This window comes from Hesperophylax consimilis, chromosome 12 (assembly GCF_061612785.1).
Source record: "Hesperophylax consimilis isolate HC1 chromosome 12, BYU_Hcon_1.0, whole genome shotgun sequence".
NCBI classification, from domain to species: domain Eukaryota; kingdom Metazoa; phylum Arthropoda; class Insecta; order Trichoptera; family Limnephilidae; genus Hesperophylax; species Hesperophylax consimilis.
In genome coordinates this window covers 8825722-8853214 of record NC_142847.1, presented here as the reverse complement: position 1 = coordinate 8853214, position 27493 = coordinate 8825722, and the positions used below count along the sequence as shown (strand labels likewise).

The window sequence follows — 27493 nt, the reverse complement described above, 5'->3', positions numbered from 1 at the left end:
TTTTGATGAATTATCATAGAACCGAAATTTTTTGTAAGGGAAAAGATGGTTGTGGAAGAAAAAAAAATCCATATCACATTAATCTATTTATTACTTTTATAATGTACACTGTCATCTGTGTAATGCATTTAACATTTGAATATATGATTTCTTACACATTAAAATATATTTTACATGAACCGTTACATAATATATTGCAAACGTATTACATTTTATTATTCAGCATTACAAAATATAAACCTTTTGTAAACACAGAGAAGCTGGCGGAAAACCCTACTTTGGAAATGACAAACTCCATTTAATACGAAGCAATCAAGAATTCTCTATGGTTTTCAACAAGTGAGATACAATGATTTTTATTTGAATCAATAATAATTACGTACACAATTTTAATTAACTTCAGAAAAATCTACACATACTCGAAGAACACACGGCACACGAAATGTGATAAATAAAAAACTCTGGTGACTTTCTTTTAAAAGCACATAAATTATTGTCTTTCTATACTAGTCAAAATTAAATTGAAAACATAATAAAGAAAGGAAAAATCTATTGCAATACACGAACGTGATTGTTAAATTTCAAATACATGCAGCCAATCTATGGAGTAATATTACTGGATCATTAAAATACTTACGGAATTCAAAATGCAACTAGAAATATGAAATTTCTCAATGTTTTCTGTACTATATTTCAATTAAATTACAAGTGCAAGCTATGTGTGGGAAGTGATATAAAATGTTATCGATTAACAATTTGAGAATATTTTTAAATGTGCAATGATCGATTGATCGAACATGCAATTACAATGTAGACTAAATTTATTAACACGCGAATAATATAAAAATATTAAATCAATACAAGAGAAGTGAGCTATGAATATAGTTATACTGAAAGAAAGATATGTTCATGATCATAGAAAATCTTATTTATCCGTCCCATATCTGAAATTTTCCATTTTGATTTCTTATTAGATTCAAATCTACCAATGATCACATCAGCTGTTGTTTAAAATTGTATCGCAAACATGTTCAGGTCCTGGCAGATGTGAAAGCATAGCAAGGTTTGTGAACACGCAAAAAAAATTGCTTCATATTAATTTGTTTCCCATATTTTTTTTGTAAATTCAACCATATCTTTTCTTATTGCTTCAGAAATTATATCAAAATGAATGATTTTTTCACACACCATATTATATTGTTTTATATCATTGCTTCAAATATTTTTCCCTTTTGTACATTTTCATATCCGGTTTACCTTTATTGTCAACTTCAAAAACGGTTGTCATTACATTATGTGATCTGTCAATAAAAAAATATAGTATTTATAATAATTTTGATATAATTATTTAATTCTGCGCTTATTGAAAACAATACGTATAATTTGTGTTTATTTGGTCACACAGATTTGCAAATAGATATTAATATTATTATTTAAACAGCAATATGTATCGTGTTAAATATACCCACGGTGATGACATTTTTAAGCGTACAAATACGTAACAAGGTTTGAGAGAATGTAAGCGATGCAAATAAAGGAATTGCGCAACTTACTCTAATAATGACACGTGACAAGGAACAACTTTCTACAATTAAGTTTTGTTAAGTGTTTTTCACTTTATAATAACTAAAATGATCTTTCTAGAATAGTGAAAAGAATTCATTTCACAATGAGTTCATTGATAACAAAAAAAATTTTTAAAATTATTGAGTGCAAATTTGTTTGTAAAAAAAAAATAGGTTAGTTCTGTTACTGTACAATAAAAATTCTCTTACAGTACAAAATCCTGTACACACGATTATTAAATACGACATTCTTATCACTACATAAAGCAATCATATTTTGAACGGGAGAAAATATTAGACAGTTTTTAAATGTACAATAATTTCTAGAAAACACTATTTCTGAGAATGTTTGTTTTTAAAATAAAGAATAGAAGGAGATAACAATACATAATATATTATATAAAATCTGATATCCAGCTTATTATTTTTATTAAATTTAATTTGAAACAACTTGATTTAGAAGCAAGACTAGGCTACAACTTACCTATGAACATTTAATGTACATTATGAGAATGCAATATTTATAAATCTAAAAATAAAATACTTATTTAAACAAGTTATTATTTTCAATAAGAGATCGATACATACACTTTTTCTAAATGTGTTAATTCTATTTCATATGGATAAATATTTTTATCGTAATGCGTTTTAATGCACTATTCGTTCTGGCACATTCTCTTATGCCTATAAAAATACATTTAAGTACCGCACATCCAAATAAAACAAATGAGATTTTGTTTTTCTATGCATTTAGCTGGGATCCCACCTCATCTATTCTATGATCTATTTAATAAAATCTATGAAATAGATCAGTGAGAATGGGCTTTCTATTCAATAGAAACCCCAAGTTAATTTGACTTCAACTTTCGTTTTTTGAAAACCATAGAATATATGATGTGAGAACCCAGCATTACAAATAATGCAAGTAGATTCCTTCTTATAAACGAAATTGATCCCTAGAAAATAATTATTACGGACATTTGAGCCTTTCATCCAATAATGAATAAATAATAAACAAATATAGAAGAAAACAGATCTTTGTAGACATGATTTTGGAGAAGTAAACTATTTTATAGGATGGAGGAAACACAAAGGCTGGCGGCAGGTTGTCTAGAGCCAAACTGTTGAGCATTATCTTTTCTCATAAAGTAAATGTTACGAGAGTACATTTGTCGGCATTTCCCTGCTATCCACAACCCACGGGTCTTGGAATCATAACCCACTGGCCAAACGACTGGGTCCAAAGTACCCGCTTTTCACAAGTCCAAAGAGACCCGTGCACCCGTCACCCTATCTTTGTTCGGGTACTTTCGTTTGACATAGGTAGGCTGTAGGTAAACTATGGCTACCAACTCCATTTATCTGTCGCAAGAACGAGATTCGAGATGCTCGGTCTACAAAATTTATATATCTATGGTCGCTCACCACACCGTCACCCATCACGGGACACATGTGTGAAGATCGAATCTTATTTGAAAAAGTAACCCTATCAATCATTGGTGGTTCGTGATCGGGTTAAAATGATTGATTAGTTCAAGGTCGACCCAGGATTGTGCCAATGAAAATACTGTTACAACAGACTTATGCATAAAATCAAATTTCATGAAGTTACCATATGGTAGTTTAGACATATAATAATTATTATTTACGCATTTGAACACATTTGGATTTTCAATAGTGACTCAAAAAACAATTATGTGAAATTGATTTTCTTCAAAATTCCTAAAAAATAAAATAAAATTTAATTGCAGAATGCAAAGTATTAAATATTTTAAAAATAATATAAGATTGTTAACTTTTACGAATATTAATTAATGTTAAAACAATTTGGTATGCAGGTAGGTGGAATGACAGTCAGCTAAACAACTGTATCATAAAATCTAAATCAAGTCACATTCACTCTGAACACAGCACATTTCACCACAAACTAATAAAACGAATACTGATAATTTATTTAGGAATCAAGAAAAGCTCGTACAGTTTAATACTTTTATATTTTTGGTTTACTCAATTTAAATTGTATAGTACTTAGTGTCGGTAGCGCAGATATTACGTTATTCAATATGTATTTTAAAAGCGGTCATCTTTTTAGGCCTTTGAAATGCCTCAAACATTCTTTAAAGATGATATAGTTTTTTTTAACATACAAGTTATTACTACAATAATCAACAATTTAAATGAAATAATGTATTTATGGACGAGGTTCAGAATTCTGGCGCAGGTTACGTCGATTGAGAAAACAGAGCAAAAGATCAATGAAAGACGATCTCTCCTTTAGAATCGAAGAACAATAAAACATGACATCTTTTAGAATATAAGCCATGCAACATGGTTTCTCATCTAGCATATGATATTAATGAAACAAGATATGTCAAAGACAAGTGAAAATTTGTTTTAACCCTTCAGGATAATTTCTTCGCTTTTGAGAACAACTCAAATGGTCTCGCAGAAATTGTTGTGTCTTCCTTTACTGTTATGATGAGCAATATGATCTAAAAGGTGTTAGAAAGAGAAAACACCACGCTTTATATAAAAATCTAGAAGTAAACCACAGAAGAGTTAAAATGTGCACTTTTATGAAGCCAAAGGTTCTGAACGCAATTTGAAAAAACTTACCGAGACTTTCTAATTATTTTTATATGAAACAACAAAAAAAGAGAGGTAACTTTAACGTTTGTAATACACGTGTCTAATAAAACAAGTGTGTTTTTATACATTTTTTCGATATCAGTAATTTTAGTTACAAAAAACGTAAAGTGAGCCAATTAATTTTTTTTTTAATGTTTCAAAAATATATATATTTAATAATAATAACATTTGAAAGCATATTTCCATCACCTTTCGAAAACAGTTTTCGGATGTATTCAGAAATATTCCATTTATTTGGATTTTATTACAAAGCGGAAATACTCACGACCTTCCAACAGAATATGGCTGAGGAGTTAATAAAATACCAATGAAATGTTACTTAGATGCAAAAACACGATACATCGGCTAGAATCAAAGGCCAATGCACAAGAATTCTTCTAAAATGATAGACAGATAAAACATAACCTAGAATCAAAGATAAAGGAGTGGTGGTATCTCCTCTAAATTCAAAGACCAATAAATCATGGATCAGTATTCTCAATCAAAATGAGCACCCCATCTGAACCTCGTTCAAAGGAATAAAATGCTTAAACAACTAAACGATATAATTTACACACCTAAGCCAAAAACAAGATCACATAGACCTATTATCATTTAAGTCACACGACTCGCGGTGCCGCGACCAGGAGACAGAGAATCACAATCAAAATGTAACCGACAGGTACAACAAACTAATACATAAATAAGTAATAACAAAGCGGCTATCAAACTGCTCTACAGCGGCAGGTGGAGGATATACCGACGACGTTTGACTAATGACACGGTGTGCAGGGCTCGGGGGCCCGGGGGTGGTGGGGGCGGCCTATAGTGCGCTGGCTCGGCTTAGAGCAGAGGGAGGGCAGGCGCTAGCGCTTCAGTATGTTGGGGCCTGATACTCACCCCCGCCTGGAATGTTAAAACACATGGTTGATTAATTGATCAATCTATACGCATAGTTGGGTGCGGAATGTTACAAGAACTTACTATATAGAGTTACATGAGATTCAAATCCTTTAATAGGTTATGTAGTATAAAGCGCATTTGCGGTGAACTATTACAAAACTGCGCTATATTCATTCATTGTAATTAATACAAATAATGTTGTTGTCAAAAATTGAATTAAATTTAGGTTTGTTATTAAAAATTGAATTTCAAAATATGTTTTTGTTTTTCTTTTATATATTTTTTTTTTTTTAAACTTCCGATTTAGTTGTCCGGGTTAAGTCTTCCCCAAAGGAAAAACTTAACCCTTCCACTCACTTTTCCACAAATGATCAGCTAGTCAATCAACATTATGTAAGTGCATTATATAAGTAAAATAAATACAAAACAATACAAGAACAACAACACGTCAAATCACCAGATATCAAATGGGAAAAAAAATTCACCGTCTCCAGATATTTTCATATCAGAGGGTTCGGCTCGGTAGAACTTCTAACAGGGCCTATAAATCCTACTGATCCCTCAACATAAATATTTAAAAAATCTTTTGTTATCCTACATGTATTCAAAATGACCGACTTTTGCATCTTTATATATAATTTTTTTGATAGATCTAATACGCCTAAATTTTTAATTAGAGAGCTAGGTATAATGCCAGTAGCCGAAATGACGAATGGTAATATTTTTATAGTCTGAGAATGCCAAATTCTTTTTATTTCATTTCCTAAATCTGTGTATTTTCTTATTTTTTCACTAAAAGATTTTTCAATATTACAGGAATTTGGAATAGCAACATCAATGATATAGGTTATTTTTTTAATTTTGTCATGTAAAACTATATCGGGTCTATTATGACTAATCGCTCGGTCTGTTAGTATAGTTTTATCATAATATATTTTATAAAATTCGTTTTCAATAGTATTATTATTAAATTTACAAAGAACAGTTTATTATTAAACAAGTTCTGCTGTGTAATTATTGTTATGCGTTACAGCTGTTTCGACCTCTGAAGGCATTATTAAACTGTGGTGAAGTCACTTACCGCCGGTATATTTTATATTATTTTCATATAGCTTATAATGAAAACCAATAGATTCCAATTTTATTACCTATGCCATTATTGATTTCCAAGTAAGTATCGAAAATATTAATGGTTATTACCCTATAAAGTTTCCCCCAATTAGTGAGATTATATATTATATACAGATTAGAAGTATATCTCTACCCTTGAATATTTTTAGCAATCGTTAAAATGGTATTTCTTTCCTTCTCAAAGAACATTGAGTACACAAAAATAATAATAAATTAATGTAAAATAATGCATGAGTCACGAGTCACCCAAATTATTAATTTGGAAATACCTTACTTTAACGACCTTCATTTAAATTTAAACAATACGATAATTGGGGGAACTTTATAGGGTAAAAACCATTCATATTTTCCCAAATCAATAATGGCATAGGTAATAAAAATTAAATCTATTTGTTTTCATTATAAGTACCTACATGAAAATAATATACCGTCTGTAAGTGGTTTCACCACAGTTTGATAACACCTTCAGAGGGCGAAACAGCTGTCACGCATAATAATAATTACACAGCAGAACTTGTTTAGTAATAATACTATTGAATAAGAAAATCCAAAAATTAAACTCCATAACAATAAATTCAAAATATGTAATAATAAAAATAATTTTCCATTATCCGAATTTCAATAATGATGTATTTTTGAAAAAAATGCCTTCTAGCTTGCTCGAGAGTAACGAGCCGCCACTGGATGTTGCATATTTTCTTCACACTAGTGCTAACTCAAATCTACTTTGTCTTTCCACTTTAAAAAATCATTTCGACAATTTACTACAACACAAGTTTGAACCTCTTTATAGTTCTCAAAATCTGTAAACACCAAATATCATTCATTTTATGGAGCCTCTATTCAGTTTAAAGTTATTTTTTTCTATAAAGGAACAACTGAGTTATTTAGACAACAATATATTGCGGATTCTCCGTAGCACAGAAATAGAATGTTCATTGTCCATTAACCTCAATTATCGTGATTGAATTAATTTGAATTTATGAAATTCACCATTGAATATTCCGTAACTGTAGCTGTCTAAATTTAACCTCTCCCATTCAAAGACTTAATTAATATTAGATATTATTGATAGCACCTTCATGTTTATGATCGATACGGTTGGTTTGTACATGGAATAATTGGATTCCAAGAATATTTCTATTTTAGCTAGAACTGTCTAATGGGTTAGGTTAGGTAAGATATGTTTATTGATTAATTTGGTACAGAGAAAATAATATTGATAGATCAAAGTTAATTTAAAATGTACCATTAAACGAGATTTTAAATGATTGGTCGTCACTCAGTTCGATTGGTGATAGTAACTGTTTTATATAAAAATACTTGAATTGTAATATTTAGGCATTTTGTTGATTAATAGTAGTTAGAATATTATTAACTCTTGTTGTGCCGATGCAAAATTTTCCCCGTGACCCATATGATTCTATTTTTTACATAACTTACTAGTTTTTAGCAAATTTCTGTTTTTGTAAAATGTACCATTTTATCAGATATTGTGTGTTTATATATTATTATAAAAATAGTATATAATCTACCATATGCAGTTTTTTCAGAATAACTAATTATATTAAGAGAAATTATTTTTTAAACATATCCTTAACCTGTGGTGTACCAGGAAATTCCTAGCTCAATTTCCAAAATCAAACGTCAAGTGTCCACTTAAATTTTTTTTGTGTCGCATTATATAAGTATATGATAACAATTCTTCCAGATTTCGGTAGTTTATACAACTGTTGTTACTAATAATATTATTTTGTACAAGAAACCTGTAAATAAATAATGCTAAAAATATAATTATTCATTATGACGTAAAAATTTTGACATTTCTTACGAAGTTAATTTTCATCACTTTTCTTGGGTGAAATATTATAAAAATTACATCAAAATAATGTAGATAAAACTATCTTTCTGATGATACCTCAAATCTATTATTTCCACAATCAATTTATATCAAAAATAATGAATGAAGACGCTTTGACACTAAAAACGCAGCAAATATTTCGTTGGCATTCCACAGAAAAATTCTTTGTAAAAAATCTGAAAAGCTAGAAGTCATTCCGGTATTTGCTGCGTAAAGAACGAGAATAGCCCAAGCGATTGTGACCTTGTTCTTCATACAAATTCCTTATACATGAGGGTCAAAATCGCACATCATTTTTTTATTATTTTTTTTTAAATTCGTAGATAATGTGCTGCACTCACATATGCGGTTCCGGGATACGACGGGTTAAGGCGTTCAAGAGTTTAAATAAAGATATTCTGAAACCAAGTTCAAATCTGTCAGCGTTGAGCAAAAACCCTACATTGAGCCTGTGCAAGTTGATATCCGTGCCAAATGGCTTGGTGTACTAATGATATTGTAGTAGATGTCAACTGTCGAATGTAATTGTTATGCTTGCCAATGTGGACTAATCACTAATGGTTGTTGAAAAAATTATTATTGTGCCGATGTTGGCTTTCATGGTAGAGACCCTGGAATAGTTTGCTTGCTTGCCGACTCACCTCTCTGGGAGGAGAAGGGCGGGTCCTGGTAGGCAGGCTCAGGGTCAGGTGCCCCCGGGTAGGAGGCCGTGCCCCCCAGAGCCCCCTCCACCTCGTAGGACGGGGCAAATGCCCCCTCGGCCCCCTGGCGGAAGCGCTGGAAGGCGAAGTAAGCACAGCCCGCCTGGAATCACACATAATACACTCATTTTGATTTACGTACATACAAGTGCTACAGATAACAGATGGAAATATAGAAGCTGGAGTAGATTGATCAAATGCGCAACACACATTTTTTTGTAACTGTGGATCATATTTGACCATTCTAAAACAGGAAATGAATAGTGGCATTGTAGTTTTGTGAAGATAGTAATGAGAAGAAAATACAGAATATCAAAGAAAACAAGAAATTAATGTGTGGACGTGTTTCGTGATCCAAATATTTGAATGGTAAGTGGGTGTGGACATACCCATGTGAAGATGGCAGCGAAGGAGAAGAAGATGGCGGCCTGCATATTGGAGGTGCCACGGCCCAGCGGAGGCTCCTCAGACTTGCCCCAGGCGTTGGTCAGGTAGCAGAAGCCCACAAAGTACAGGAATGCCCAGAATGCTGCAATTACAAAACATTCTACGTCAAAAAAAAAGTATTTTATTTGTATATAAACATCAAACATACTAATTTCGGTTTTCTACCAAGACCATACGAGTACCATTTTGCCAATTTATTTTTAAATTCCCTCACAGAACTAACATACTAGCTTGATTCAGTTTCTATTGATTTACGAGAGATAGCAGTAATAGCTCTTTCCTAAAAATCAGTTGCTGTAAAAATAATTTTATTTGTACTGGATATATAGGTGTCATTTAAAAATGCCAGGGATGTTTATTTTATAAAAGTTTTGCTATATATTATATATCAATGTGTTCGTTATTGAATTCCCCGTCTAATTAAAGTTATTTTTAAATCCTGTAATTAAAAATAGAGTGACGAAATGTGTTTTTGTTAGGAACTGTCGGATGCATTTTTGTTTTCATAATGCCAAGTGCTTTAATTTATTATTTGTACAATATTAGCTCTAACTATATAATATGTGCAGTTTTAAATATAAATTCAGTTAGAGAAATCCATAACAAAGAAAAAAAGAAAAAATTTTTTCAAAGAAATTTTTATGATTCTATGACAATTTTATTATGTTATTTTCGATTGAAAAATATAATGTTACCGTGAAAAAAAAGAACGGTACACGAATTGTCACACTTTTGGTTACTTATATTTTTTATTTCTGGAAGAAATAGGATGTAACCTATAAGCTATACCCCTTGTACTCAAAAAATATTTTTGTGCAACAATATTTTTTTGAATTTTGAATTTTATAGTCTAAAATTTAATAAGTAAGAGTAGTAACGGGTAATGTTACGACATATGTCTTATTTTAACCCTTTGCACTCCTAATTTTTTTTTTAATTACCTACTATCAACTCCTTAATTAATTTACAAAAAAGGGATAAAAAGTGGCCTCAATAAAAAGTTAAACAAAAATTTTTAAAATATGTAATTTTTATTACTCTTTCTTTACATAGAGTACAAAAAACATAGAAATATATAAAATTAACAACTTAATATGCCCTTATTCACTTAAACTTTTTCAGTGTGTGGTATTTCTTGAAACATTCTCCTGGATGGAGGCCAGGTTTCCTATCACAAGTTTCACAATAGAATGTTGTTTCTTTTCTCCCTCCCCGAATTTTCCGATTGGAACACACTATACAGTCTTTATGTTTCTTATGTGAAAAAATAAAATGAGATTTTCCATCTAAGCGCTGGATGGTGTCACTTGAGATTGATCACAGATTGTTTTTTTTTATCCGGGGCATTTTTATTTTATTCAAGGTATATAATAAAGCACGTTAAATCATTACTAACAAATCACTAATTATGAAGAAAAAGAAATGTAAAACTATATTTTCACCTAATTACTGAGTATTATTTTCAAGACCGAACGACACATGTGCTTTCTCGGCCACGAAATATTTGCTACTAAAAACAATAAAAACAAATGTAAATACACAAACAGAACAAAATATTATGTGATAACAAGTGAATAGGTATAAGAATCCTTTGTTATGTGTTGGGAGAAATCCCTCAGCGCTTCCTATTGTTAGGCAGGTAGACAGGCAAGTACCTACCTACTTACATGCGTCGCAACCAAATAACTGCGCAGTGCATTTACAAGGTTAAAAATAATACGATTTTAAAAATTATCTAAAAGGCGAAACTTGACGAGATATATGTATTTTGCGTATTCGGAATATTCAGAATGAGATATAAAGTGTTTAAAAGAAAAAAAATACATTTGATAATTAAAATTATTTTTCGAAATTGCGTTACTATAATGTCGAGTATGACTCGACATAGGAGTTGGTGTAAGAAATATAATGTCGAGCCACACTCGACAAAGGAGTGGTATGAGTTAAACCTTGTTTCTAGTTCTTTTATGAACTATAAAAATATGTTCGTAAATATCCAGAAATAAATACAATTTAGGGTTATTTCTGTAAACAAATATACAATTTTCACGAGTTTATGAATTTAAGGATTTAATTTTTTTTTATTATAAATCCTACAAACATGGGATAATGATGAAATATAGGTGAATTCATTGGCTTTAAATAGCAGTAAGCAATTTATATGTTTCCATAGTAATAAGGACGGATTTTTTTTCACATTTGATTTTTTGAATAAGCACGGCGGAATCCAAAATGGAATGCCCGGATATTCGCTCACATTTTTTTTGTAAATACGCCATCGTTCGAGTGGTTATACATACATACTTACCAATACATAAAAGCAAACCATGAGTGTACTTTATTATCTTTCTCACACAACCAAAGTAAAGTATGAACACAGTGGGTAGTGTTAGTGTTATCCATTCCCCAGAAAACAGCCAGTACTGTTTATAATTACTGCAGGATTAAACATGCCACCTCACAATACCTGTTATTAGTATTAGTGTCTGTAAACAGTTATTGTTTTTAGTCATGACCATTTTCCAATACCTGATAATGAAAGTGATAACAATATTGTAAAAGGAATGGAAATAATTATACTGTTACAAGTCACTTTGCTAAGTGCCAGGCTTTATGCAGTTTTCGAAATGGGATGTAAACAGTGACCTTCCTCTTGTTTTGTGAAGGTCAAGTGTGCAAAATTTCATCAATATCGGAATAAAACTGTAGATTTGTAGAAAAATCAAATCCGTATGCGCGCACGGTGTCCCCCATGCGGCCACAAACACACAGACTCTCCTTTATATATATACAGGGTGTCCTGGGTTAAAGTGCGCTAACTTCGACGCGTAATTCTGCATGATAGTGCAAGTAAAAAGGATTAAAAAAATCTTTCATCGAAATTCCGACGTTTTAAGGTAAAAAAATTCAATTGTTTGTGTGGGAACATAAATATTTTTATCTAGAAAAATATTTTTGTATGGAAAAAAAAGGTTGGATTTTCGAAAAAATTATTTATCTTTTTTACTTTTACCATCATGTAGAATCACCTCCCAAAGTTAGCGTACTTTACCCCAGGACACCCTGTATATAAATAGATGATTACAAGAGTTCCAAAGCCTTGGGAATATGACATAATACATAGTAATAATAATATTTGGATGATTTGTATAGCGTCGTTTTTGTGCAAAATCACCTCAAGGGTGCTGTACAAATATATAATACATTTCTACAATGATCTATGTTATCACTAGCCATATATGGAGATAATATACAGTACCATACTTACCTGATAGGTCTCTAGATTAACACTTAATTAAAATTAACTAATTGTTTATTAGCGAAATTCAGATATAGGATTTAGGATATAATTTAAAAAATTGGATATAATTGGACTTTCTCTCAGGAATGGTAACAGCTTAAAAAGGTAAGTTTTTAGTTTAGACCTGAATTCTGTTGGACTTGTTATGGATCTTAGTTCCGGAGGGAGTTTATTCCAAGCCTTCGGCCCAGATACTCCGAAAGCGCAATCACCAAACTTAGTATTTGGCTTGCGCTTAGGTTCTATCAGTTTGCTTATGATGTTGCTGATCTAAGAGTTGACTGCCTCAGCCATGTGTTTTCCAGGACGCATAGTACAGAAATGTTGAGTGGGGCCATTTCATTGATGGATTTAAACACCATCCAGCACAACTTGTACCAGATTCTTACATTTCCAATATTAAATGAAAGTAAGGAAGTGATGGGAAGGAGAATAAAGAAACTCAGATCTAGTCACTAAACATAGCTAAAGCCATGCCAGGGCGATGCTTAAAGCAGCTTCCATCCAGGACAATGGAAATCCAAAATGAATAGTAATAAATGGAAAACTCATTATTTATAAGAACACACTGATTTTAAAATAATAAAAAAAAAAAAGTTGATACTTTTTAAATACAAGATAAAAAAATCTGTATTGGGCAAATGCAGTCAAAAATGATTGGTGAAGTGGAATAATTAATATTCTAATCCTATGCCAAGTTGTCCGCTAAGTGTAAATATTTACTTAATTTAGCATTACCCATCGAGAGTATCTTCCACTGAGGAACGAAATGTAATAATATGAAATAAATATTTTTTTATTTAACAAAATTTTGCAAGACAAATATCATCACCTTACTATTAACACGTTCCCGGACGAGCATGCTATAGCATTCGCATTGGATAGTTTAATTATGTCGCGGATGCTATAGCATTCGAAGTTTATTGAGTTTTTTTTGTCAGATATGCTTGAGCAGTTGCTTTATCCTTATAAAATATAGGTAGTCTATTTCTTACTGTCACTGCTGACACAACCACAGATCGCTTACTGTCACATGAGACCTTTTCTGCACACAAAGATAAAACAGTGTTTACCCCTTCCCGTACAGCTCGCCCGGCGTACCCCGCGTGGTTACGTATGCTATAGCATGCGTCAAATGTATTGAGATACGTCTGCTATAGCATTCGCGTCGCACTTGATGGTGTTGGTTGGTACGTATCATGACGGAAATGCTAGAGCATTCGCAAAAATCTAATACAAAAAAATAGTGCCAAAGTAGGGTGACTCACTGCCCGCGAACGTGTTAAGACCTCGTAAGTCCAATTTTTGGTTAAATTGAAGTTTCTTCTACAAAAAATCCTATTAAAAGCTCGTAACCCTAGGAATTATATTCGTCCATTTACTGTATATATTCAAAAGCTTGCTAGTAATTGTCGTTGAAAATTGGAATTAAAACCTTGCAGGTATCACTTAGTCATAACAGAATCATTGGCATGGTAGCAGCGGCTGTCAATACCCTATTAAAATCCCGTTTTAGAAGTCAAATTGCAGTGATAGGTGTTGACAATGATAAATTTCGCCGTAAAAATGTAGGCAAGTTATTCAGTTTACAATTATATATTAAAATTTTAATGTCTAGTCTATAAAATTATGATTTTAAACACACAAATAATTTTATAACCTTATACTCGTATAAGGTTATTAAGAACTCTATATTTGTGAGGCAGAAGGAGGCATTACAGCAAACTAGTTTTCCAGTATTATTTGCAGCTTTATCATTAACAAATAAGTCATCCAAAAAGGGGAAGAAATTATATTATTCAGCGATGGATGCACTTATCAGAGCAGAAACACTACATTAACAAATTCATTACATGCTGAATTATATGCCACCTTCGTCGCTTAACGAGAGCATACATATCCCTGCCATACACATCAATATAAACAACGTTAGTAAAATCAAATCCCTAGACAAAAACAAAAAGGCTGGACCTGATAATGTACATCCCAATATCCTGATAAATTGCATTACTTCACTGGCTGAGCCGATTTTTCTATTGTTTAATCAATCCTTTGACACAGGGTGCTTCCCTGATATTTGGAAACGTTGTTATCTACTCCTATATTTAAAAAGGGTAATAAAAGTGATGTTACTAACTATAGACCAATATGTAAGCTATCCGTAATTCCTAAACTTTTTGAAAAACTATTACTTGATAAAATTTCACCATGTATTAACCATCTCATTGTTCTGAATCAACACGGATTTTTGTCGGGTAGATCAACTCTGACAAATCTCTCGTTATATGAAAACTATATATCAAACGCATTAGCTAACAGAACTCAAGTCGATTCCATATATACGGACTTTATCAAGGCCTTTGACAAAGTATGCCATAAAATTCTCCTGATCAAACTACGTAAGCTCGGTATTGACGGAAAACTTTTAGAATGGTTTGCTAGCTATCTAACTGAGAGTTTTACTTGTAAAAATCAATTTGTTCATTTCCAATCAATTTATAGCTACCAGTGGTGTACCACAGGGGTCTCATTTAGGCCCAATATTATTTTTACTGTTTATAAATGATATTGTAAATATATTTGATGAAGATATTAATGCGTTACTTTTCGCAGATGATTTAAAAATATTTAAAATAATCAAAAGCGCTGAAGATTGTATCTATCTACAAAATAATTTGAACAGGTTAATTAATTGGTGTTCTCTTAACAAACTTCATCTGAACATAAATAAGTGTTATTCAATAATATTTTACAGAATAAATCAACCAATTATTCATTCATATAAACTCAATAACTCAATCCTTACCTCTGTCGAAGAAATTAATGACCTGGGGATAACTTTCAACTCTAAATTAAACTTTATATCGCATATAAATAATATTAATAATAAAGGAATGAAAATGCTAGGCTTCATTCTTCGAAATTCCAGAGGTTTCAAGAATATTTCAACATTAAAAATTTTGTATACATCCCTGGTTCGTAGTCAAGTCGAATATAACTCCTCGATCTGGTCCCCCCACTACAAATTACATTCAGATTCAATCGAAAAAATTCAACATAAATTCCTAAGACACATTAATTTTAAACTCGGTATTCCCATTGAAAATATAAACTATAATTACTTGATGAAAAATCTAAATTTATTAAAACTCTCAGATCGAACAATTATATCCGACTTAATATTTATGTTCAAAATTGTAAAATGGTAGTATAGACAGTCCTGATTTAATTAACCTCATTGAATTTCATATACCCACGAGAGCTACTCGTTCTAAAATTTTGTTTAAATGCAACAATATCAGGACTGAGTATTCCAAACACTCGCTTGTACCTAGGTTGCATGAAGTTAGTAATAGATACGCAGATGTGGCAGATCTATTTAACTGCACGCAAGGTAGGTACAAGAGGGCTATGCTATCAAATCTTTTCAATCAATATTAATTTAATCTAATTTTACCTTATTTGCACTATAGAAACTTATGTACTTGTATCTCTTGTTTACTTACTTACTTACTCTCTAATGTCATTTCACAATCAAATGCCACATATATTTGTAATTCTTTTTTTTTAATATTTCTACGATTTTAACTGTGACATGTTATCATTGTATATGGTATATTTATACCGTTGATATTAAATTTAAAAAAAAAAAAAATTACACAATCTAGCCATGGCAAAAGAAATTACAATAATATAAAAGATCTTAGAAGTGGACACACTCAGATGGAATGCGACAGCATGCACTTGTCCATTGAACGCAGGTTTAGAGAAGGGATATTTTCTCTCCTGCCGGCTACATAGACGCCTGCAAATCATCTCTAATTACACCGAAACCTTATGAAGTTGAATATCTTCGTCATAATTTTTTTAATGACTATTCTGCAGTGCAATTTTTAAGGTCTATTCGTCCCAGATTGATAGTAGGTGACCCGATCGTTTCAAACTAAAGTACTCTGAAGACTGGACAATTTTAGAAAACAGATTTGATAAAAAAAGTCGGTAGATGTCCATATAATCAGTGAAAACCACTTTATACGGAGCAGAAGAAAATTAAAAGAGAAAAATTCAATCTCTGCAGCAGCTGAAAAGTGTAATTCCCCATGATTATCATTTATTTGATTATACCTTAAGCATGAATAGTGTAGTGAATTTATAATTTTATTTGGGTTCTAACTAATTTTATATTGTTTAGTTTATTCTTCAGTTGTAATGTTTTTTTAATTTTAATAAAACAACCTTAAAAACTGTTTACATGCCACCTCACTTATTATCCAGAGTCATTAAATCTATACAACAAAACCTGGTAAGTCCACCCAAGTCTTTTATTAAGCAAAATTGAGCAAAATTAATAATATTTTTTATATTTTCACACTAGCATAATGTGGGTAATACCATAAGCTTGCGAAAAAAAATTATTTCTATTTATTTCCGATTGAAATAAAGAAATTAAAAGATATCAACAAACTGAAACTAAAACTGAAGTTCTACTTGTCCGGAATAATTAACTAAATAGTTTGCCTGTTTTTTCCTTTCTTTATATTTATTATTAGTCTACATTCATCTCTACTCTATTTAGATGTTTCTAATTACTCTCTTAATTACTCAATATTTAGTATGTAACAGAATCCTATACACGGTGTCCGGAAACTCGTAGTACAAGCGGGAAACTGGAGAATCTACACCACATGGGGAACCCAAAAAAACATAAAGTTTTTTGATTTGAGCATTTTCAAAAAAAAAAAAAAAACAAAAAAAAATATTTGTCGGCTATTTTAGGGTTCAAGTTTTTTCTGGTGTTTAGGGTTGAATAACAGATGTTTTAACCCTGCAGGGCAGAAATATTTTATGATTACACCGGGTTAAATGAAGGGTGATTTCAAAATAATGCTTCAAATCCGAGTTTCTTCATTTGTTTTACTTTCAAATAGTTTTAATTAGTTGGGTACTTTGATCTTCAGTAATAATTTATAAGAATTTGATTAAAAAAAAAAAAAAAAAAATCAACTTCAAACTCGATTTACTCGATAACGAAAGCTCAAATAAAAAAAAAATATACTACAAAATCGACTCCAAATGTGATGTAGATTCACCAGTTTCCCGCTTGTACTACGAGTTTCCGGACACCCTGTATATGTACACCTACACATAAAGATAATTATAATTAGTGTAACTCGATCACCAAGCACAAGAACCAGTTTCTTATTGGTGAGATTGCGATTGTAAATATATTTTGTACCCATATTTAACACCACTGTATCCACTTATATCTATATTAAATAAAAAGTAAAAAAAATTATTTCTAAAAATAAAATTTCTGCTGGTGTTTTTTTGTTCTCCTCAACATTTTTCTAAAACAGACTTACGAGGTCTTAATAAGTAAGATGACGATATATTTCTAATTTTTTAACAGATTTTAAGTCCAGGACGTAAGTTTCTAACTCCACTGAGTTTGTCTATGATATATCATTATCAGCCTATTAATGTGTTCAAAGAACGGCTAATTGATTGTTAAATCAAAAACCCATGCAATCAATTAAATTAAATAGGAGGAATTAAAAACACCTACTTCATTGATAATATTTATGGGTTCGGGTATGTATTATTACAACAATAGCAATAAATGTTTCTTTGTTGATTGGTTCCGCAGCAATGAGTGCTATAAAGCAATGGGCGTACTTCCCACGAAACCACTATAGAAATGATACAAGTTTATACGGTTTGCTTACTATGTAAATTCCATCATTTATATGCTCTGAATAACGTGCACAATTAGTTAAATGGAAACAAATTGACAATGTTCAATTCAATAAATGTTTTAGTTTCAGTGTTAGGAATTATTGACTTTGAACCTGTTTATTGATTGAAGCATGAAAATGATTCATAAAAGAAAATATATTGGAGAAAATTAACTAATCACATCGTTTCAACATAGAGGATGGAGGGCCACACTTCTTGCTTCATCAATTCACACAATCATAGGTACTTTATTGTTCTGTTTTTTGATATGATTCCATCTTCTACCTACTTACAGGTCAGATATTTTCATGACCTCAACTCCATCTAAGAGTCCCCCTTTGTTAACCTTTGATATGTGTTCGGCTCGAAATCAAGTCCTTAAAATGTGCGCAAAATGCTACTACTTTTTGAGTTATGATTGGTTCAGAGATGTAATTTAATATTTTGAAGAAACGAACATTAAAACTTTTATTTACATAGATTTTAAAAATCATAAAAAGCATAGCAACTTAAATAATAGAAATAAAGGGAGATTCAGCGTGGTAGCGGACTGTCGCCGAACTATGACCAAACTGGACCGACCATCAAAGCGGCCACGCAATGATAGTTTTGCGCTAGGTGTGTGGGTAGAAACAAAGGAGAGGTTCTGTTATGCTCAGATATCTAAGTATATACATAACCTGAACACAATTCAAAAATGAATCATAAAGACAATACTGAAAGTACCCTTAAGAACACCTTCGATTGAAATTTTCAATATTTTTGATGTACCAAATTTACAACAAATATACTATTGAAACTATTAAAAAATACTGAATCCTGTACAATACCGTGTATTCATCAAATAAGGCCAAATCACAATGACATAAAAAATATTCCAGGTCATAAAACCACATTCGGAAAAAGAAATTATATTTATTTTGCGACTAAACTCCACAACATCCTTCCCCCTGATATAAAGCGAATAGTAAATTTGAACAGTTACAAATCAAGAATAAAAATCTGGCTGAAAGAAATTAATGAAAAAACTCTGAAAAAAACATTAAAAACGACATAGAAAACTAATAAAACAGAAATGAATAACTTTAGTCCGCCTCAGCACAGGTCACCTAGTGAGGAGGACTAAGAAACAATTTGCTATACATATATTTAATATCATATTTTGTATGTACAATGTTTAAATAGTCACTATAATAAAAAAAAGATACGATTTGCAATTAGTATAGGTGAAAGATGGTCAATCCAGTTCATGGCCCATCTTCATTGTTTCTATTATCTATGTATGGCAGAGAGGGCAGCCGGAATTAAACAGTCCAATAAATAAACAGACCAGACCTTAGACTCCTAGACGAATCCGGCAACTATCCTATATGGACAGTGCACTCAATGAAGGAACTGATAGGACTACTGACGGAACACTGCCAACTCGGGAAACATGTGCAGCTGTTGGGAGTGGAAAACAACAATACGTAGATACAGGAAATGTGAAGAGACTCCAATTCACCTATGGTTCCAATGTCCCGCCTTTGTGGGAACAAGGCTCATCTACCCGAGAAGACACATTGTGGAACCAGGAGACATAGCCAAATATCCAATGAACCAAACCAATTCTGGTGAACTTTATCAAAGGGATAGTTAAAGGAATGAGGTAAAATGGAGATAAGGTCTGAGTGCTCATGGGAACTGTGGTAAACCGTCTCCGCTTTATTAAAAATAAAAATATGTGCACAGCAAAGATACAATCTAATGGACTCACCGGAGAAACCCATGTCGCCCAGCACATAATGCTTGCGCGTCTTGACGGAGGACATCTGCTCGAAGAAGAACTCGCCCACCACAAAGCCGATGGAGGCCACGAAGGCTATGACGCTGATGCCGACGCCGTAGTTACACGCATTGGTGTCGCTGTTCAGGATGCAGTACTCCTTCCCGGTGGTCGCGTCCGTGGCCCATCCCTTGGCCGATATGCAGCCAAACACAATGGTGCTGAATAACTGCAATCATAAATAAGATTGTTCAAATGCTTGTGTTAAGTCAGGTCTTCAGCGACCCAATGTTTTCAAAACATCGGACAAAAACAAAAACATTGGGTCGGGGCCAAGTTTTTTGTTTTCCATGGGGCATAAAACAAAAACATTGTCCTAATGTTTCATGTTTGCACAAACATTCGGTTCAATATTTGTGGTAATAAAATATTGGTCACTGGAGACCCGCCTTTAGCCGAGGATTGTCAATATATTTTGTAATCTTTGTCCTTATAAAATCAATAGCATACAGGAAGTCCGGGGGGTAAAGTGCACTAACTTCGGTAGGTCATTCATTCTGATGGTAGAAGTGAAAAAAAAAAGTTTTTTCCTCATACAAAAACTCTTTCCCTTAGAAGAATACCCTTTTTCTCAAACAAATAGTTCTTTACGTAGAACTACCGAATTTCGAAAAAAGTTATTTATATGGTAATTATTTACTCAACCGCCGTATGCAATAGGCACAGATTATGGAAATTACACTTCGTTTCATCTTAATTACCATAAGAAACATCGATATCAGTGGGGGGAGATGGAAAATATGCATTTAAGTTTATGTGAGGCGGGTTTAAATTTTTTTTTAATATAATTTGTTAAAAACCAAGCATGATACGACATACATCCCATTCTAATGCTTCATGATGACATACATACGAACTCTGTCTGGGACTACTGTAGTACCCTGTTGTAAGAAACATTTTTTTTGACAATAATTTGTTTTCTTTATTTGAATATTGTAAGCCGACCGTGACATTCGAATTTACAAATATAATATAAACTAATTTATTAATCTTTATGAGATGCTTTGTTATTTTTTAAAATTGTTAACTGCGATACAGGCTTAGGACGGGTTGTTTCGGAGAATTTGAACAATTCATCAAATTTCAACATTCATTTACGGGTTCTGTGAAAGTCCTATTCAAATTCTGTTATTATATCATTATAGGCTAGTTGCTTAACAGAACTGAAATAAAAACAGAACTTCAAAATATCTTTCACAGAACTTGAAAATTAACTTTCAAATTTGAAGAATTGTTCAAGTTCTCCGAAACAACCCATCCTTAGTCTTAGTGAAGTTAAAAATTGAATTGTTAACAATAAGTTTTAACATGTGTTGTGTTACTCCCAGGTTACGAATAACCTGACAATATTTGAATTCCTCCAACTACCATTGTTAAAAGTGGAAAACGTTGCTTGTGCAATGATGGTAGACTAAGCTAGCATCGAACTCTCGACTCCTTTGTGGGAATCTGACACGTTGGAACAATCGCCACAAAGAAGGCAAACCATGGGTTGCTATACCCCGCACCTTGTATATCCATCAGCTGCTTTTGCCAGCCAAACTTACTTAGTTGAAAACTCACATTTTCGATATCATGTAATGGGTTGACTTTAAAGTTAAGATTAGGCACTAAAATAAGGCGCTAAATATCACTTTATATCATTCTAGTACAAGCTATACTACAAATAATAATTTATTGACAATTCTATATGGGTAGTTAGGAAAAGTTTTAAATTCTATTTGAAATACATACTGCAACTTTAGGTAAAATATTCGATAATGTCTTCGCTGCTAAGCCCTCTGTGCTTAGTGCGCAGATTTTTACTAAAAATCCTTTCGTAATCTCAGAGTAAATAAGATAAAGAACGACCTAAAGAAATTTAAACACTTAAATCTAGATTTTTATTTTGATTCGCTCAAACTTTCTGAATTTTTCAAATCTCTCCTGTTATAATAAAAATGTATGGAATATTATTCAATGGATATTGTTTCATATTGCTTTCAAACGAAGTATTGAATTCCACAAGTCTAAACATAAACTTTAGTATAGAATATATAAATACAATTGTGTTCCGTGGAATCAGTCAGTTGCGCAACTTTTAATTTCGATATTGTTCTGCAGTTGTACGAGGGATATGAGAGGAGATGGGTACCTAAAATACATGACGGCAACGAATGTGGGGTTTAATCCTACTACTAAAGGGTGAATACTGATATTTTGAATGGATAGAATTCATACAATGGCAAAGGCCAGGACAAAAACTAAATAAAAGCGACAATAAGAGTCCCTGAAGATCATAAATCAACCACTCACTAGATCGATATCATGGGGCTTTTTCTATGAAACAAATTGGACAATAAAATTCTCATTCGGAGCCTACTTATTATACTATACACCAATGAAAAACTCTGAATGTTTATTTCATAGACTTTCAGAGTTTTCCATTGGTGGATATAGTTAGGCAATCATTAGAATGGCAGTACATTACACATATTGCAGCACCAGTCACTGAATATACTCTGACGTCACACGTTTATTGGCTTACGGGCGAGATTCTCCTAATATGACTTCACGTTTCGATCGAAGTTACCCCCCTGCTGACGATTAACTGATCTCCCAGATGTGGAAACATTAAATTTACGGCATTACAGCTCAGGACAAATAAAATATTAACTATTTGGTTTTTAAGTTTCCCAATCATAATTATTTGTATTGCCAACACGCCAATTTTTTTTGACCAAAGTATGAAAATATTTTTACTTTTATTCTTCAAAAAAAGCAGCTATGTTATTCGTCCTTTGGGTTTTTATAACGCGGAGTATAAATTAGTATTAATCAATGAAATTGAAACCATTCGGTCACTACTGTATCAGGTATTTTTAGCCACATTGTTAACGAACTGGGTCATTTTCTTTATTGTATGATTCATATAAACAATTTATAGGCCGGAACAATGTATAAATAGCAATAACTCTCTATTGAATAACATAACAGGATCTTGGAACATTGTTATCGTTGGTAACATACCATTATTTATAGATTACATAATACAATTTATAGACCAATCAGTAGCTGAGTTGGCATCGCGTTTGGGTCCCACCCAGGCGCAGTGTGTTCAATTCCTCGGCTGGCTAAGTCCTCCATCACAACACAAGCAACATCTTCCGCTTACTATGGTGGTGGTAGGAGATTTTCAAATATTGCCAGGTTATTCGTAATCTGAGAATGTTTGTCTTTCTCTTTTAAATAAAAAAAAAATATATATTATTGAAACTAGATGTACCCCGCCACGCCTTACTGTATCTCAGTTTCTCTGTGCATATAGAGAAACAGTAGCGCGTGTTGCTTTCACGTCTAACAGTTAGAACTGTTTCTCAAAAAAAGCATATTTGTCAAAAAGACGGCGCTGTTTTTCAAAAAAACATGTTTTTACCTGTCACAGTTGACATCTAGATAATATAGGTATATAAAAACACATTGTGTTAAAATTTCAAAGCAATCGGTGAAGAACTATTAGAGATTTAAGATTTTGAACAAACGAACGTTTACATTTTTATTTATATAGATATAATGCGAGAGTAAAATAAATATTTCTCAAAATCTGATTAGTATAATTCGGTAGCCAACGTTTTGATCGTAATCAAATGATCTTAAGAAAAAAGATCATGTTATTTGCTTACAATCATTTGCTTATTATTTGCCTACGATCATTTTACTTACAATCATTTTGCTTACGATCACTTGAGAGTTACGATCATTTGATTACAATCATTTTGCTTACGATCACTTGAGAGTTACGATAATTTAATTACAATCATTTTGTTTACGATCATTTTGCCTATACCCGGAACATTAAAAAAATTTAACTAATTCTGCAATAAAAGGGTTATCATAAGATATTTAAAAAATAATATCATTGTTAACACCAATCCACTGGTAAATAAATATTAACCTACACATACACAAATACAAATACTCCACACACTCTCTACTTGACACTGGCCAGAACACTCCACTGGGGTGAAAAGCCATTTAAAAAAAAAGAAGAAGAAGAAGAAGAACACCAATCCACCACAAATCATTAATGACTATTGAGAGATTAACGAATTGATTAATAAATTTTCTAATAAAATTTCTAAACTAATTAATAATAATAATATTAATTTTTATTCCAGGATGTGGGGAGGTTAGTGCAGTCCCATATATACAATATAAACAAATTACAATATTTTACTAGCGCAGATCCATGAAAAGCATAATTTGAATTCTTGACAAATCAGTCCCAACTTTGAAAATAGAATCTAAAATTATTTTCTGATAAAAATATTATATTTTAGGTAGGTACTTTATCACTTTTCTGCAAATTCTCAAAAAAAAATGCTTTGAATTGTGATAATCACACTTAAATTCAAAGCAAAGAGTCCATTGAACCGGAGTTAGACAGACGGAGTCAACCGAAATTATTGTTTATAATAATAAAACTAAATTATTATTGATATGCAGTAGGTTTGAAGTTTAACCCATAATTTTTCTTGAAAAAAGGCCAATCAATAAAATGAGGCATTTAAATTCATCCAAAGTGTAACTCCTGTTGGTGATTAGTGATATTAGTGAAAAGGGTTAAAAAAATTAGGTACTTTTCTTCCTTTGTATGGTGTGGTGCAGACTGGAAACAAAGGAACAGAATTCTAGAGCTGGAAGTGTTACAAAACTACCCTTTGTTGGTCTTGAGATTATTTCATAATCTCATTTTATGGACTACTCCCAACAATACAAACTCGGCAAAAATGGAAGAAGAGCTACAAAAATTTATGCTTCTCACAGCCTCTTCATATTGCCATCCTGATTCTGTGTGGAATCCAACAAGAGTTTGACGTGGGAGTTTTATCTTGAGAGATTCTGACCTAGTTTGCCTACAAGTCTGAACTCGGCAACAGACAGAGTGTGCAGCTAACTTCAGATATAAACTGTTCTTAAAATTCTGAAATATAGACAGTTGAAATGTTGAATTTATTTCCTGTGAGCAGGAATAGAGTATATTATAGAGATTATTTTTACACTCAAAACTTTTTGTCTGCTAGACAAATCCACGATAAAAATGTATTTTCTATAAGTACTGAAAATGGAAATGTAAAGAATGACAGCGTGTTTGGTATAAATAACCAATCCGTGTCATAAGTCTCGGCGACAAGCAATTTACTCCCTTTGTGAATTGAACTTCATGTGATATCAAATGAACTCATCTATATATTTGGCATACATTATCTTCGAAATTAATTAGCTAAATTGCAAAAAATAAAAGTATCACAAATTTCAATTCCGTCAAATTTGCATTTCTTTTTCTCTAGAATTATTGTGAAATTTGTGAATGACAACAATTTTTGACAAAAAGAAAACAAAATGGTAGAATAAATAATCAATCGGTCTTAAATTATTAAAACATTATACCGCAAGCTGGGATGTATTATTTGTGTAAAGGAAAAAGGTTTCATTTCATTAATTTTCTCCTATTCCGCTTCACTCTTAATACGCAATATTTCACTTTCAAATAAATGGATTTAGCTTTATTAATTCAAAACATGATTTATTATGTCGGGGGAGACGGTAATGTACGCACTTTTAATTTTAATTTCGTTTATTAAGTCACTTACGCGATATGTCAATTAGTATGCGGCGCCGCCGAAAGCAACTATGTTCATATCAAGAGTTGGATTATATTCATAATATCGTAATTCATACCTACAAAATATTTCATAGATATTGCTGCCAACCAAAAAAATTAGTATTGCCATATTAAATAAATAATATCATCGTGTATAATTAATCCATATTAATATGCAAGTCAATGTATTATTTATAACAAATAATCAACAGATAATTAAATAAAATAACCCGAATAACAAACAAATAGAATAAAATGTGATTAAACGTATTCCGTTTAGGTTAGAACATGGAAAATAGGTATTAGAATTAAATCACAAACCAGTCTATACAAACCTAGCGTAGCTCACATACTATTTGAAAACTGGGATGTAACTCTAAAGGGGACGCGAGCAGGCGTTATTAAAGGGGCATTTTTGCTATAGAAAATCACAGTTAGATTAGGTTAGGTTATATATATATATATTAATTTAATATTTTCAAGATTTTATTTTCTTTAACTGAATTAGTTAGTAGGTAGGTACTGTACCTAACCCGCGCACTGGCTAGGTAAATAACTAGTTGTGGTATTTCCGGCAAATGTCACATTATTTTGTTTCTTTGAAATCTCGTGTGACATATCGCGTAAGTGACTTAATAAACGAAATTAAAATTAAAAGTGCTTATTTTTCCGTCTCCCCCGACATAATAAAACATGTTTTGAATTAATAAAGCTAAATCCATTTATTTGAAAGTGAAATATTGCGTATTAAGAGTGAAGCGGAATTCGTAACCTTTACCTTCATTTCTAATAATAATTTCCCATGATAAAAACGTTTTTTTCACTAGGAAAAAATATATGCAAAATTGATAAGCGTTACTTGTATTAGGATTTGGGTGTGATCTTCAGGAAAATATGTTAAAAATTAAATACAAGAAAACAATATTATTATAAAGATGAAATGCGTTTTTGTTTCCCCCGCGTCGTAATTTCATCTCCGAGCAAGGACGAGGGGTTGGGAGGTTGTGTAGTTTTCCTCTAAAATGGACGCACTTTTATCTGCGTGACATAACAAGACGGGATCAAAAACGACATTATTTTGACATTTCAATGATTAGGAGGACTGGCATGTCGTGAAATATTAATAAATCGATAAAACCATGCCTAGGACGAGGATTGATTTGCCACCCCCACCTCGTACAAATGTCAAATCGATTTTTGGGCTCGTATCTTGAGATGACGGAATTACCCAAAACCGCGGGGCTTGGGCTACGAAAATATATAAACATTACTCACCCAGCAAACTGCCCTTAAAAGAACAGGAGGCCTTTGGGCAAAGGCAATCGGATTAAATGCACCACCCGCTTTTCCACCACCGTAAGCACCCGTACCGTCCATCTTTGAAAAACTGACTGCGTTATTCGGAGAGATGCAATGTTCATATGAAAGACAAAATGCCAGTAGCGTTAAAATTAAAAATAATTATCACCAAATGCATTTATAAAATTATTGTTTATTTTTGGTAAGCAGGTATAACAACATCATTTAGATATTTTTTATTTAATATCTATTTTGATTGCAGTAAAAAATTATTCCGTATTCCTTTGATCCTGCATTTTAAAGTTTTCGGAAAATATCCACAGATGACTCTATTTTGAAGCAAGGAAACGAGGAAGGTGGCCGTAAAGTAAGTTGTTTTTATTTATATAAATTTTATTTTATACAGGTAAGTGCGCACTTTAAAGTGGTTTTAGAATTACACACTTACCTGA

At 32.0% G+C, this 27493-nt stretch overlaps 1 protein-coding gene across 1 annotated transcript; it reads right to left on the bottom strand.

Moving 5' to 3' along the window:
- Window positions 1-73: 73 nt before the first annotated feature.
- Window positions 74-27125, bottom strand: Syngr (synaptogyrin). Its single transcript, XM_089638107.1, has 5 exons — window positions 27018-27125; window positions 20030-20267; window positions 9179-9318; window positions 8730-8892; window positions 74-5099 (listed from the first exon to the last, which is right to left on the bottom strand). The coding sequence occupies exons 1-5, from the start codon at window positions 27117-27119 to the stop codon at window positions 5068-5070; spliced, it is 675 nt and encodes a 224-aa protein (XP_089494233.1). The 5' UTR covers window positions 27120-27125; the 3' UTR covers window positions 74-5067.
- Between the last annotated feature and the right edge of the window lie 368 nt (window positions 27126-27493).